At 57.2% G+C, this 14,568-nt stretch overlaps 1 protein-coding gene across 6 annotated transcripts in view; it reads left to right on the forward strand.

Moving 5' to 3' along the window:
* TOM1 (target of myb1 membrane trafficking protein) overlaps nt 1-14,568 on the forward strand; it is a 40,135-nt gene that overhangs the window by 17,755 nt on the left and 7,812 nt on the right. For all 6 annotated transcript variants that reach the window (XM_008541993.2, XM_008541990.2, XM_008541992.2 and 3 more), the window contains exons 3-11: nt 1,399-1,477; nt 2,432-2,581; nt 2,921-3,055; nt 3,193-3,339; nt 5,948-6,064; nt 8,376-8,509; nt 10,820-10,853; nt 11,237-11,330; nt 12,067-12,187. In XM_008541993.2, the coding sequence (XP_008540215.2) occupies nt 1,399-1,477; nt 2,432-2,581; nt 2,921-3,055; nt 3,193-3,339; nt 5,948-6,064; nt 8,376-8,509; nt 10,820-10,853; nt 11,237-11,330; nt 12,067-12,187 (1,011 nt within the window). The remainder of the gene's footprint in view (nt 1-1,398; nt 1,478-2,431; nt 2,582-2,920; nt 3,056-3,192; nt 3,340-5,947; nt 6,065-8,375; nt 8,510-10,819; nt 10,854-11,236; nt 11,331-12,066; nt 12,188-14,568) is intronic.

Below are 14,568 nucleotides of genomic sequence, written 5' to 3' on the forward strand. Positions count from 1 at the left end.
CCTCCAGGCTCCGCCCCTCCCAGGGTCCATTGCAGGAAGCCTTGCCTGCCACCTTCACTCATGTTGGGGGACCTGTGTTGGGGTTCCCACCTCTCCTAACTTGCCCCTGATGGGGTCAGCACTGACAGGCAGGCAGACAGCAGGGCAGGCCCCAACAGCCAGTCGCTGGCCTGGGAAATGTTACTCATGCTCCTGCGGCATGCTGGGCTCTGGGAGGCAGAGTGTCGAGTAGGACGCTTTCCCTGTCCTCTAGGAGGTGTCGTCTTTGGTAGTAGGCCCTGGGCCAGTGGTAGGGCATGCCAGGGAGATGGAGGATGGGAGACACCATGGGCAAGGCGGGTTTTAGCTGGGCCTTCACCAAGTAGATGTGAAAGACTAGGGTCCACAAACACAGGCGAGAGAGGTCAGGCAACACTGTTCACACCTGCACGGGGCTGAGGGCAGGATGCAGGGGCGAGGTGCAGAAGGTGGCAGCGGTTACAGGTGGGACAGGGAGAGCAGGCTGCCCCCCCAAGGCCTTCCGGGCTCCCCCTGCACTTCGGTGCATCCACCCCCATTGCAGTGACCGCTGGGCCTCCTCAGCCCCTCCCTCCACCTTCCCCACCCTCTGGCCTCCTTTCAGTTCCTCCCCACCCCAGGGCCTGGTCCAGGTCCTGCCTCTATGGGAACTGCTCCTTCCCCGCCCCGCACCCCTGCACGCAGCAGGCTCCATCTCTCCTTTGCATCTCTTTCCTCTTCAGCTGCGATGCCACCTCCTCAGAGAAGACTTTACTGACCCCTCCCCCACCCACACCCACTCACTGTTACCGCAGGACCTGCTTACTTCCCTCACTTAGGTGGGTCTCCCTGGAACGTGTGACCCCTGAAAGCAGGGCTGCGTGGTCTTGTTCCCCGGTGTATGCACAGCACGCAGCATGGTGCTGGCATATGGGGAGTGGAAGCCTGGATGGATGGAGGAACTGGCCGGGGTGGGGCGTTAGGACTCTGCCTCCAGGTTATTTATTGGTCCTTAAACTAGAGTAGGCGTAAGAAGCTCCTGGGGGCATGATAAACCCACAGATTCCCCCATAGTCTGGGTTAGGGTTCTGGGGGGCCGGGATTCTGCATTTTTGGCAGACACTCAGACCTCCCTGCACAGAGTTCCTGGTGCAGGAGGTGCAGGGAGCACATGGTGAGGATCCCTGCTAAGCAGCCACGAGCTACTGAGAGGACTGTGGAGGGGCAGGAAGATCAGCTGTGACTGGAACCGGGATGCACAGAAAACAGAGACGGGACACGGGGCCTGGGCAGTAGCAGCCATTCTCGCTCTCCGGTGCCTCCTGGCCGCAGGCAGCCATCCTCCTGTTGGATAAGGAGAGTCCGTGCCTCATCCCGTCCTTCCTTTGTCCTTCTGCCCAGTCCCAGAGATGCCTTCCGAGCAGTGAAGAAGAGGATCGTGGGCAATAAGAACTTCCACGAGGTGATGCTGGCTCTCACGGTGAGTGACCCTGTCCGTCTGTCCATGGCAGGGCCATGTCCACTGGGGGTGGCCTCCCCCAGGCCCAGCAGGACTCCAAGCTACCCTCAAGCTCCTCTTCTAAGGGCTAGGAAGGAAAGGTCCATGGGCAGTGCTGCCCTGTCTACACCACCAGCAGACACAGAGTGGCAAGAGAGGACATTTTGGAAAAGTTCTCTCCAACCTAGTGACATGGGGAACAGACACCCTGAGGCCACATCCCTCCAGAACCAGACCTGGAGAGCCTGGTCCAAGGGACCTGTAGGGTGACATAGAAGTTCAGTGAACCGGGCCTCTGTGGGGTGGGGAGCCTGGAGGCCGAGATGGGTGCTGATCAGCACTTGGGCACCCCGAAAAAGGAACATAAAACACATGCTGGTGGCCGAGGGCAGTCCTTGCCCAAACAGGCTGGGCCAGCCACAGGTGGGCATCCTGGCAGTCGGGGTGGGTGGGCTGGGGAGCAGGGCCGAGAACCCTCAGTCACAGCCTCCCCAAAGCAGCACTTGTGTCCAGGGGAGTCCACTAAAGTGCCCAGCAAGGGCAGCTCCTGCAGGGCAGCGGGAACGAGGGGTGGGCGTAGAAGGTTAAGTGGGGCCTTCCCTGGGCTGCAGGGCCACCGTTTGACTGGAGAGCCATCTCCCCTCTAGACGGTGTTCAGCTCAGAACCAGCATCAGGAGAGGATTCTGTGGGCACTGAGGCCTCTCGGCAAGGAGGCTTTGGCCAGCATCCCTCCCTCTGCCCACCCCAGCCCCATCCCCCAGGAAACCAGCCCCCGAAGCCCGGCATTGTCCCCGCTTCTCCCTGTTCCAGGGTCTCACTGCAGGAAGCCCCAGCCTCTGCTCAGCCCGGCTCTGGGATATAAGCAGAGTGCAAGGGTGGGCTCCTGGGTGCTCTGCCTCCTGTGACAGTGCTCACAGGCACCTCATGGCCTCCAGGTCTTAGAAACCTGCGTCAAGAACTGCGGGCACCGCTTCCATGTGCTGGTGGCCAGCCAGGACTTCGTGGAGGGCGTGCTGGTGAGAACCATCCTGCCCAAGAACAACCCGCCCACCATTGTGCACGACAAGGTGCTCAACCTCATCCAGGTGAGCACTGGGGTGGGGCGGGTGGACCAGGGTGAGTCAGTGCCAGCTCCCTTCTCGATGGAAAGTGCCAGGGCTGGGGAGAAAGGTCCCCCAGTGCTGCTCTCTTTCTGTTGGCTTCAGTCTGTTTCTCATTGGGGCCGTCTTGCTTGTCTGCTAACTGGATGTTCTGAGTGTGGGAGGCCTGTCGACTGGGCCTTCCTGTGGAGGGGCTGTCTGGGTGATGCAGTCAAAGGACCAGCAAGTCAGGGAAGGAATTTCTGCTCTCTGGGGGTGGGTAGACGGGTTCATGGGGAGACGGTGAGCTGTGGTTACCAGCTACGTCCCCTTGTCCCCTCTCAGTCCTGGGCTGACGCGTTCCGCAGCTCACCCGATTTGACAGGTGTGGTCGCTGTCTACGAGGACCTGCGGAGGAAGGGCCTGGAGTTCCCGATGACTGACCTGGACATGCTGTCACCCATCCACACGCCCCAGAGGGTGAGGAGACCCACAGATGGGAGCAGTGGGAAGGGAGGCAGGAACAGTCATCAGAGGCTGTTTCTGCAGCCACTTCCTATCAGCCCCTGACTCCCCGGGGGCTCACCGGCCTCCTGATCCTGTTTGTTGCCCTCTAGACTGTTTTCAATTCGGAGACACCATCAGGACAGAATTCTGCGGGCACTGACACCAGTCAGCGAGGGGACTCTGGCCAGCACACTGCCCTTCTGTCCACCCCAGCCGTGCTCCCCAGTGACGCACCCATAACGCCAACCCCTGAGCAGGTAAACAGATGAGCCTGGGTCACAGCCACGTGGGGCAGGATGGTGCACATGTCAGGGAGCGGCCCCTGTCACCACAGAAATTACCATCGAGGAGCCCCTGCTCAGTCATCCCAGCAGCCCCACAGGGTGTGCCTCAGTCTTCCTGTTTGGGAGATGAGGCTCAGAGAGAGAAATTCACTTGCCCAGAGCCACACAGCTCATCAGAGACAGTGCCAGAATTCAAGTTCACATCTATCTGACTTCAAGCTGGTGCTGTCTTGTTCTCTAAACCGTGTTCTCTGTGGAGGCCTTGGGCGAGCGCCAGGGAGAGGAAACACTCAGCAGGCGGCCCTTCAGCCACCACAGCTCCACTTTCCTTGTGTGGTTTGCTCGTGTGCTCACATAAGGTTCCATCTGAACAGAGGTTCTGGCTAAAAACAGTTGTAAAACATTTACACAAAAATGTTTTTAAAACCCTTGTGTTGCACCGTGATGCTTGCCACAAAGCCCCAAGAAGAAGATTTGAGGCGAAGTGTAAGGTTCGGGGCCTGCGGCAGGTTTTCCCAGGGCCCCATGAGTGGCTTTGAAGGATCACCCTGCTCCAACCAGGCGGCACACCAACTTAGCCTCTGACCCTCAGTTTCTTCCTCCCAAAGTTGGAGGTAACCTGCCCGTTGGCCGAAAGCAGTTGTGGCGTGCCAAAGCCACTCTCCCCGCAAGGGACGTCCACAGCCGTGACTGGCATCGGCTGGGTGCTCAGTCATTTTAGGCTCGGCTATTGGGGTATGGGTCAAGGCCTGCACACTGTAGGGGCACCCACTTTTGAGGGTTTTACAAACTTCAGACCCACCACATCAGCAAAGTGTGAAAGTGCTCGTGAGAAAGATACAGATAAATGATGGAAATAGAAGTGAAACTTGACTTTCCAGGGTGCACCCACTGATCTCTTGTACAATATTGTTTGGATTTATAAACAGATAAACTTTACCAGCATCCTTTCACACCCTAACCTATTAAGAGAAACTTCTGTACTTTGTTATCTTACAGCAAGTTATGAAATCACCCCCCAGATTTAAAATATTACTAGAAAAGTTTTCATAACTGGGCAAATAATTAAAGGTGCATAAAAAATTATAAAATCTCCCTGTGATCCACAATTTGTCTAACCTGGTAAATGATTTTAACCAGTTTGCCTGAAGCCTAGCATCTGTGTGCGTGGAGATTCTGATTACGTCTACTACAAGTAGATTCTTGCTAAATGAAACTGAGTGGTGCATGTTTAATTACAGAGTCCCCTTTTCTCTCCTGGGACATGTTAAGACTTCGGCACGTGGTCATGTAACTCCTAGACTCCGCTGTAATTAGGTCCCATCTGGCCTGACAGGCGGGGTTTGTGACCAGTAGTTTTTCCACTCGCTTATACCAAGAGTGTTCATTAAATAGGCTACGGGTACCAACGTTTTCTGGGCTTGGAAGGTGTCAGTGAACCAGAGTAGATGGACTGCCCCTGTCTGCACTCCCACTTCTTCATCTGTAAAGGCTGGGGTGGTGGCACCTGCCTCGGCAGACTGTGGTAAAGGCTAACTAGCAGGGTACAGTAAGTGCTTAGCGCTTAGTAGGTGCTAGACAAATGGTAGCTGCTGTCACAGGCATCATGAATTTATGTGGTGACACTTATATTCTGAAATCATCTAGGTCACACGATTTAGAACGTGCCAACATTTCTCAAGATGTAGCCTGCTAAATACTAGACCCATGAGATGTTCCGTGATCAGAGGGTTCTTCAGCGGGTCACTTTGGGGAACTTCCATACTGGTCCCTTCCTGGACATCCACAGTATGCAGTGCTCATGAGGGGACTAGACTGCAGAGCCCACAGCCTGAGACCCTGGCCTTTCACCACCTCATCTGCTGAAGAGACCTTGAAGCTTGATTGATGATGATTCCCCAAGCCAAGACCTTGGAACCCTTTGATCATTGAAAACCTGCTAAGATCCCTTTAACAAGTGCTGAGTCTGAGTTTCGCACTCAAGGTGGGGGGTGGTACTGGGACTCATCCTTGGAAGAGCAGACCAGGAGCAAGACAAAATCCCGTCATCCTAGGAGGAGAGAGGGGTAATCCCGTCATCCCAGGAGGGGAGAGGGGTAATCCCATCACCCTAGGAGGGGAGAGAGGGAGAAATCCCTTGTCCTAGGAGGAGAGAGCGAGAAACCCCATCATCCTAGGAGGGAAGCGGGCCTTCAGCTTCCCTTATCTTCCCTTGGGGGGAGCCGCCCTCCAGGGCCTCGTTAGCTGCTGCGTTGAACCCAGGGGATGCTGCAGCCCTCCTGCCAGACTCTGGTGTCTTCACCCTCAGCTCCTTTCCTGTCAGCCTCTCCCTGCACCAGGCTCCCCAGTTTGGAGATGGTAACGGTTGGTAGCACCTCTGTGCGGGGGGCCTCTGTGGGGTGGGGGCAAGCCCACTTTGGGCCTCTTAGTGCAGGGCTGTGGCCTGGGATTCTAGAGAGGGTGCTGGCAAGTTGACTTCTCTGAGTGCCACACCCAGGGCTGGTGATGCCAGGCTGCATCCCTGTGTGTGGCAATGGCTCGGGACTCTTGGCCTCTGTCACCGGGTCCACGTGTGTTTCAGATTGGGAAGCTGCGCAGCGAGCTGGAGATGGTGAGCGGGAATGTGAGGGTGATGTCAGAGATGCTGACGGAGCTGGTGCCCACCGAGGCAGAGCCCGCAGACCTGGAGCTGCTACAGGTGAGCAAGCATACCCCCCAGGTTCAGCCTCCCCCGGCCCCAGGTGACTTCTTGCTCGTTTGCCCGCACACATTTCTTCCCAACCCCCACTGCAGCTCTCATGGCTTCCTCTGAACTCCTTGGTCACAGTGGGGGGTGTTAAAGCCGGGGACTTTGGGCTCCATCAGGTTGGAATTCGGGGCTATCTCACTTTCTGGTTTGAACAAAATAGCCCCTCTTACCTCAGCTTCCTCATCTGTACGATTGCCCTAATAATAGCCTTTGTGGTACAAGTTTGACATGAGAATTAAGTAAGGTTTTGCATGTTCCTCTTTCAGAATAGCTTCCAATAAAAGGTATTGAGAAAAAGCTGGAAGGCGAGGTTTCCACCTTCAGAATATGAAGCTTAGCAGGCAGGCGTGAGAGAGCAGAGCCAGCTTTGAGATGAAGGAGCACTGGTCCTGAGGAGCTGAGGCAGGTGGGGTTTTGCTCCTGGGTGTCCCACAGTAGTCCCATGGTTCCCAGCGGGGAACCACTGGAGCAGAAGGGACTATATTTGGAGAAAGGCACCCTCCCAGTGGAGGCCAGTTCACAGAGACGCCAGAGACCCCAAGGCCCAAGAGTCACCTGAACCCACGAGGGACAGAGTGTTGGTGTGATTGTCTCATGTCTTATCTGTCCCCTGCTGGGCCTCAGGCTCCTTGCAGGCAGGGCTGTCTCGTGCTGTGCCTAACTACGCTGACACAGGGTACTTGCTCAGGGGTCCTTACCGCCTGGGGGGAGTAAAGTTGGAGTCTCAGGGTGGAACGAACACATGAATGCAAAGAGTAAGTGAGGCCTTCTGAGAGCAGCTCGGGCAGGTTGGGAAGCAGCGGGATTGCTGCAGCGCATTTCCTGTGTCCAAGCCCAGGCCAGGCAGGTGTGAGCGATTTCGGGGACTGAGAAGCTGGAGCTGGCGGCCAGGGTTGACAGGATAGCCATTTGTGTGCATCGAGCACTTCCCACATGCCAGCTGCTGGTGTGGACACCTGACAGACATCCATTCACTTAATCCTCACCGCCCCCATGAGGTTAGGACTCTTACCATTTCCAGGTCAGCAAACTGAGGCAAGGAGAGGTCATGTGGTGTGCCCAGGGTCATGAGGCTGGTAAGCAGCAGAGGCAGGATCTGAACACAGGGCCCTGCTCCACCCGCTGCTCTTCTGCTCTTGAGAGGGGCGGGCAAGGAAGTGGGAACAAACCACAAGTGTGCTTGGTCATGGAGGAAGAGAGGGGAGGCCCGAAGGGTGTTGAAGGTCGCTCAGGCCTGCCTTGCCCCACGCTCAAGGTGGGTGAGGAAATTCCAGAAGAATGCCTGGCCTAGGAGGGGGTGGGTAACAGGGTCCAAAATGGAACCAAAGTCAATTTTGGGGCAGTGCCTCATCTTAATGCCGCCAGCGGAAAAGTGCCGGCACGTGGCCACAGTCAGCAGTGCCTGCCGTCCGTCTGGACCTCAAGACCAGGACCCAGCCACCCGTCCACCTGGTGGCAGGAGCCCGAAGGAAGAAACGCTCAGTCTTACAAATGAAAAACCTGTAATGCTATGGCTCTTGGTTTTTTTTCCGCAACATGTTTAAATATATAACCCTTACTGACTAAAAGTCTGTCAGTGACATGGCAAGTATATGTAATTTGGGTTCCTGGGACCGAAAAAGAGCATTAGTGGAAAACTGGTGACACCGTGTGGAGTCTAGTTTAGTCAATAGCATTGAACGAATGTTCATGTCTTGGTTTTGACAAATGCCAAACTAAGAAGCAGCCGGGGGAAGGGTTTACAGGAACTCTGTATTGTACTATCTTGGCAACTTTTCTGTAAATCTCAAATTATTCCCGAATAAAAAGGATTAAGAAATTAGTGAGAATAACGAGGCAGAAATCCAGAGACGGGGTTCGTGGATAGTAGTGGAGTCAGCTGGTTCGTTTTACGCTCTGGCTGCCGAAGACCCCGGTCCACCCGGGGGAGCTACAGTTTGTCCAGCCAGCCCCCTGCAGTCTCAGTGTTTCCCCTGAGCAGAGATGGCAGCAGGAACCTCATTCTCAAATCTGCACGGAGCCAGGTTAAACCAGCAACGCCGTTGAACACAGTGTTGTCCCCTGTGTGCTGAATGTTGGTGTAGAACACTGAGAAGTGGAATTCACATGCTCGTTTGTAGACCCCAAAGCCGTTCTGTGGAACTTGAAGTCCAGTCTGGGGACCTCTCCCTCCCAGGCACGCCCGGGGGCTGGACATCCGTGAGGGATGGCCTCACTCTGGCTCCAGTGGCCATGGTTGAACCCCTCCCTCCCTCCGCAGGAGCTCAACCGGACGTGCCGAGCCATGCAGCAGCGGGTCCTGGAGCTCATCCCCCGCATCGCCAACGAGCAGCTGACGGAGGAGCTGCTCATCGTCAACGACAATCTCAACAACGTGTTCCTGCGCCACGAACGGTAGCCCCACCGCCTCCCCCGGCCTCTGTCCGCCTGCCCCAGCCTTCTCCCTCCCCTGGTTCCTGCTTCCCTGGTTCACACCTCCCAGACAGCACGCCTGCCCTTCAGTCCGTGTGCCCTCAGCTGTCTTCTTCCCGCACGAACGCCCAGCCTTCCACCCACCTCCCCTCTCCTTCCAGAGTTCACCCTGCCGCCCGTGCCCCTGCATCCAGCCCTGGAGACGGCAGCGGCGGTGGCTGCGAGCATGGGCCTGCAGCCACACAGTCCTGGTTCTGTCTGTGCTCACTGCACCTCTGCCCGGCCCTGGGCCTTGGATGCGTTACTTGACTTAATTAGTGCTCTTTGACTGTAAGCTACACACAGCGTTTCTGGCTCACTTAAGCAGGAAAAGAATTTGTTAGGAGAATAGCCTTCATTAAAGGGATAGCTTTCAGAATCCACAGAAGAGGGGCCGGCCTGGTGGCGCAGCGGTTAAGTATGCACATTGTGCTTTGGCGGCCCGGGGTTCACCGGTTCAGATCCCGGGTGCAGACATGGCACTGCTTGGCATGCCTTGCTGTGATAGGCGTCCCACGTATAAAGTAGAGGAAGATGTTAGCTCAGGGCCAGTCTTCCTCAGCAAAAGGAGGAGGATTGGCAGCAGATGTTAGCTCAGGGCTAATCTTCCTCAAAAAAAAAAAAGAATCCACAGAAGAGTAAAACAGTGAGGCCACACACCAAAGCAGGAAGGACAGATCCCAGGGTGGTTCAGGGGTCCCCACAGCAGAATCTCCTGGGCCATGACCCCAGGGTGTCACCATCAATAAGTGGCATGCAAACGCCTGCCCTCCTCAGGTTTTTGTGTCCTAGAGTCAGCTCCCAAGAGAACTCTGGGTGGCTCAGCTTCCTTATGCCCACCTGTCGGGGGCAGGGAGAAGCCCCGTGATGGCAGTCCCACCAGGATCACGGGAAATGGGGCAAGAGCAGTTCCCAGAGAAGCGCTTAGATCTGTTTCAGAAGAAGGGAGAAGGGTGCTGGGCCTGCAGGGCAACATGTCCCCACACGTTCTCTGCATCTGTAAGACGAAGCTTAGGGTTCTTGTAGGTAACAGAGTCCACGCAACAACGCCTGTCAAGCGCTCAGCCATCGGGGTGTCTGGGACAGTTATCCCTGCCTCCTCCAGCCCCTTGTTCATGTTGTAGCTTTATCCATCGCAGACACTTGGTGTGTGATTCTGAATCAGTCAAGAGTGGGCTGGGGCTGCTGCTGACCACATCTGCCTGGCCTCTCCTGTTCCGTTGCCCAGTGGCATTAAGAGTGCCCTCCCTGGAATTATGTTAAGTGAAATAAGCCAGCGAGAGAAGGATAATCTGTGTATGACTCCACTCATATGAGGAATTTAAAATTATGGACTAAGAACAGTTTAGTGGATACCAGGGGAAAGGTGGGGTGGGGGGTGGGCACAAAGGGTGAAGTGGTGCACCTACAACATGACTGACAAACATTAATGTACAACTGAAATTTCACAAGTTTGTAACCTATCATTAACTCAATTAAAAAAGAAAAAAAAAAGAGTGCCCTCCCTGCCATTCTGGGCTGTGAGCTGTGAGGTGGCCCCAGGGCCTGATCTAGGGGTGACTGGGACCCCTCTGACACCCACAGTCGTCAGGCCTGGCATTTGCCTGATGCTTTCCAGTTCTCAGTCACTCATGCTCAGTGTCCGCCTGACCCTCACACCTGGGAGGCAGGTTCCTCTGTCACCCCCTTCTTAATAGACAAGGAAACTGAAGTTCAGAAGTGATGTAATTTACCCAACGTCACACAATAACAATAATGACAGGGCCAGGACTGCAACAGATCCCAGACTAAGGTCTTCTTGGTCCACCCCACCAGCCCCTCAGCCTGTCTGGGGTAGTCTCAGGGCCTCCATAAAGCAGTGTGAGGAGTACGTGTATGCCTTACACCACTTTAGAGAGCCGGTGACACACACCCAAGTGCACAAGTATATAATCCAAGTGTCACAAAACAGCACATCCCCCAGCTGTGTGCAGTGCAGCCCCGTTTTCTTTTCTGTTCTAGTCTGTTCATGTGTGTGCTCCATGCCAGCTGTGACTAAGGCGGCTAGGTAATTGATAATCAGGTTGAGACACTCTTGCAAGTGAAAGCCAGGCACCGTTCGTAATTCCCGGGACAGCAGGCATGAACTGGGTCTGTCACCCTGACTGTGACCCCCGCGTGCACATGGAGCCCCACCGTGGGAAAGCTCTGCGGGCTGTGCTGAGGGGCCACTCCCAGTCCCGCGCCCTGACTCGAGTCTTTTCCATCTTCCAGGTTTGAACGGTTCCGAACAGGCCAGAGCGCCAAGGTAAACAGCTGCTTCTGGGTGACTAGACATGCCTGTGAGCGGGAAGAGGGAGGGCTGTGCTCGCCTGCCTCCGCAGACATCCCGGACAGGATGTGCCTTCCGCTCAGGCTCACGGAGAAGGCCCTTCTAACTTTACGTCACTGTCCCTTCAGCGTAAATAAGGCTCTGCCACCAGCTGATGCCCAGGGCTCTTCCCACCCTCTCGGGGTGCAGCGGAGCTAGAGGCCCAGGACAGGAAGAAAGACCCCCTGGCTCCCAGTAGTAGCTGCCGGGGGCCTTGTTGACAAGTCCGCAGGCGAAGACTGCAGGTGCCCGTGCCTCAGGGCAGAAGGGAAGGAGGCTGCAGGCAGGGAGGATGATGGTGGCATCTCCCTTTCCCCCAGGCCCCAAGTGAGGCCGAGGCGGCGGCTGACCTGATGGACATGGGCCCTGACCCAGCAGACACCAGCAGCCTCTCGTCCCAGCTGGCGGGAATGAGTAAGTGCCGTGTGGGGGCTCTGGCCAAGGGCACGTGGTGGTACTTTGGGCACGCCTGCAGTACTGGGCTGCCCTCCTGTTATACAGCTGGAGCTGGGGCGTCAGCAGCAGAACGTCAGCCCAGACCCCACCTCACCAGAGTCCCAAGCTGCGTCCTGCTGCAGGGTTGAGAACCAGGGACCAAACATGTGGCACTCTCCCTCGCAGCCTCACAGCTCCCGAGCCCCCTCAGGTCCCCGAAATCCCGCTGTTCTGCGACTGCCCTCGACACCAAGTTAGTTCCCCATGGCCTGAGCCATCTGGGTGGGCATGGGAGGTGACTTGGACGTCCTGTGCCCCTCTTTGCTCCTCTGCGTCAAGGGCAGGAATGGGCCCTTCCTTCCAGGTCCTCATGAGGACTGAGTGAGCTCATGCAGGAAACAGGCAGAGACCGGTGCCAGGCCCAGGGCACCTCCGGATACGTGTTAGCAGTCCTTACTGTCAGCATGACTAGTTTTAACATTGTTGACTGCCTGCTTTGTGCCAAGCGCTAGGAATAATTGAGAGAGGAAGTGACATGCCCACAGTCCCTCAGCCAGCAGGTGGCCTGTCCCATCCATTCGCTCACCCTGTCCACCCTGCTCCCTGCCGCTCCTCCAGAGCTGGCCCTGGGCCTGGCAGGCAGCAGCTCAGCCACTGCTCAGTGTGTACAGGGCCAGCCGGGCGGACCCTTCACATGTCCTTTCTGTCCCCGCAGACCTGGGCTCCAGCAGCGTGAGGGCTGGCCTGCAGTCTCTGGAGGGCTCTGGCCGCCTGGAAGACGAGTTTGACATGTTTGCGCTGACACGGGGCAGCTCGCTCGCTGACCAACGGAAAGAGTGAGTGGCTGGGCCCCCCGGCTCCCTGCAGTCTGGGCTGCTCCACACCAGAGGAGAGCCTCTCTCCAGTCCCGGAACTCTGCCTGCTGGTGGGCACACCGTGCAGAAGGAAGGGCACCTGCCTGCACCTTCTCAGGAGGGCAGGCTTCCTATCCCCGAGTCAGCCCCGCATGGCCCGAGGAGCCCTGTGGCTGAGTGGTGGACTGCGTGCCCCACAGGTGGGCTGGATGGAGGAGGGACGCCCAAGGTTGATGAGCAGCTATGTGCCACAATCTTACCTAGTCTGATCAGATGAGGAGACTGAGGTACTGAGAGGCTGAGTCAACTGCCCCTGGTCGGGCAGCTAATGTTTGACAGTGCTGGGTTGGGAACCCAGGGCTGGTTCTGAAACCTAGTGTCCCCAGCCCAACCCAGCACCCCACTGCTCTGTACACCACGTACTGCCCTCTGGGGCAGGGGGGAAGGTTCCTGATAAGTCCTCAGGGGCATGTCCGGTCATTTCTGAGGTTGCATAGCCATCCTTGATTTCCAGAGAATTCCCTGTTGCCCACTCAGGTCCGCCCGCTCTGCCCTGGGCACTGCCCATTCTCAGGGAGATGCTTTTGGCAGCCAAGGCTCCTGGCCGAGTGTCCGCCAGGGCCGGCTCCCTGCTGCAACGTCCCGGGACTGGCTCCACACAGGCCTGTCAGGGAAGCAGTTTGCTTGGGGTGGTTGTCAGCGCTTTGCTTATGACCTTTGGGCTGAGCTGTGGGCAGCCAGGCTGTATAGCCAAAGAAAGCTCTGGATTAAGGGACCTTCCCAGCAGACTCTTGGCTCCTTAGCGGGCATCCTGGTGTCTTTGGGAACTGTCCATGGGCCTCCAGAGGGCCCAGGGATACCCTCTCCACTCTGGCAAATCCAGGTCAAGTGTGACAGGCTGCCACCAGCGGGGCGTGGGGTTGCTCACAGCCCTGCCCACTGGCCAGGCAGCCCAGCTGTAAGCCACATCTTTAGTCTGGGACGGGTCTGTACTCCCAAGTCCAGGTGCCCTGGGACCAGCAGTTCACGGTTGCCATGGGGTTAGGAGCACTGGGAGGCTGCTGTGCCAGTGGAGGCTAACGAGTCATGTGGGATTTGTAGCTGGTGGGGGGCGGGGGTTTGGCCTGGCTCGCCAGCCTGGCTGAGACTTGCTGTTGCACCATCACTCATTTGGGGCGTGGGGCCCTGAGGGACAGAGGGACGTGCACACGGACCACTGCCGTGCTATCTAAGTGCTGTCCTGGAGGGTGTAGCAGGCCCTGCAGACACAGAGGAGGTGGCGTGCAATTCTGCAGAGGGTGCTTAGGGCTGGGCACTGGGGCGGAGGAAGTCAAGGTGGTGTTTCAGGCCATGGGAACGGCGTATGCAGAGGCTCGGAGGCAGGGAGAGCCTGAGACGGGGATGGGCAGACGTGCTGGAACAACATTGTGTCCTTCTCAGGCCCTGGTTCTCCAGCAGGCCCTCCCTGGGGATTGGTTTCCACCCCAGCAGAAAGCGCAGGCAGGGACAAAGTGCGCCCTAGCATGGGGTTCCTCTTTCCTTTGTTCTCCTGCCTGGCTGTCCCTCCGTTACACTCGGCTGCATCTTCTAGCCCTGGTCACCTGGCTGGCCTTTGGACTGTCCACCTTGCCCTGTCCTCTGAGGTTCTTGGACTCTCCAAGGCCTTTTCTGCCCACCTGGTATCTGGCCCATGCCTCCCTCTGACCCGCGCCGCCTCTGCCTCTGTTCACCGGGAAGCCAGCTCCCTGTCAGCCCCTCCCTTTCTGCCCCAGCCCCGACCACAGCTCACATGGTCACTGCCCCTCCCACTGGCCAGGCCCTTCCACTTGGGAGCCAAGGAGAGCAATGGGGGCCTCTGGGCCAGGCCGAGCCAGGGGCACCTTAGCCAGGCTTTGCCAGAGCAAGGGTGCTCTTCGTCAGCTTCTTCCACATCACTGTCCTGGGGACACGCTCCACCTCCTCCCAGTGCCACTGTGTCTTCTCCAAGAACAACTTCTCAAGTGGCCCCAGGTCCTGCCCTGCCCACCAGCCTGGCTGGGACCATCTGAGGAGCAGCCCTCCTCCCTCCTGCGCTGGGCGTGGGGCAGCAGACCCCTGGCCCGGGCTCTGCAGCCCCATGGGGGCCACGTGGGCTTCCTCCATCAGGGCTGTGCTCAGCCTCCACTGCTGCAGGCAGGGTCCCCTGGTCTGCCAAGCTGGCCTTCGGGGGCTTTGCGGGCATGAGAGAGGCGAAAGCAGAGAGCTGGGGAGTAACTAGGACAGAACATGCAGTTCCTCTGAGCGAAGGGAGCGTCAGTGTCTATGTTCCTAGGCTAGACATGCCTTGTTCTGCCTTTTCCTCACGCACTTGCCATGTCTGGAAT

Source organism: Equus przewalskii, chromosome 29 (genome assembly GCF_037783145.1).
Source record: "Equus przewalskii isolate Varuska chromosome 29, EquPr2, whole genome shotgun sequence".
Taxonomy (NCBI): Eukaryota; Metazoa; Chordata; class Mammalia; order Perissodactyla; family Equidae; genus Equus; species Equus przewalskii.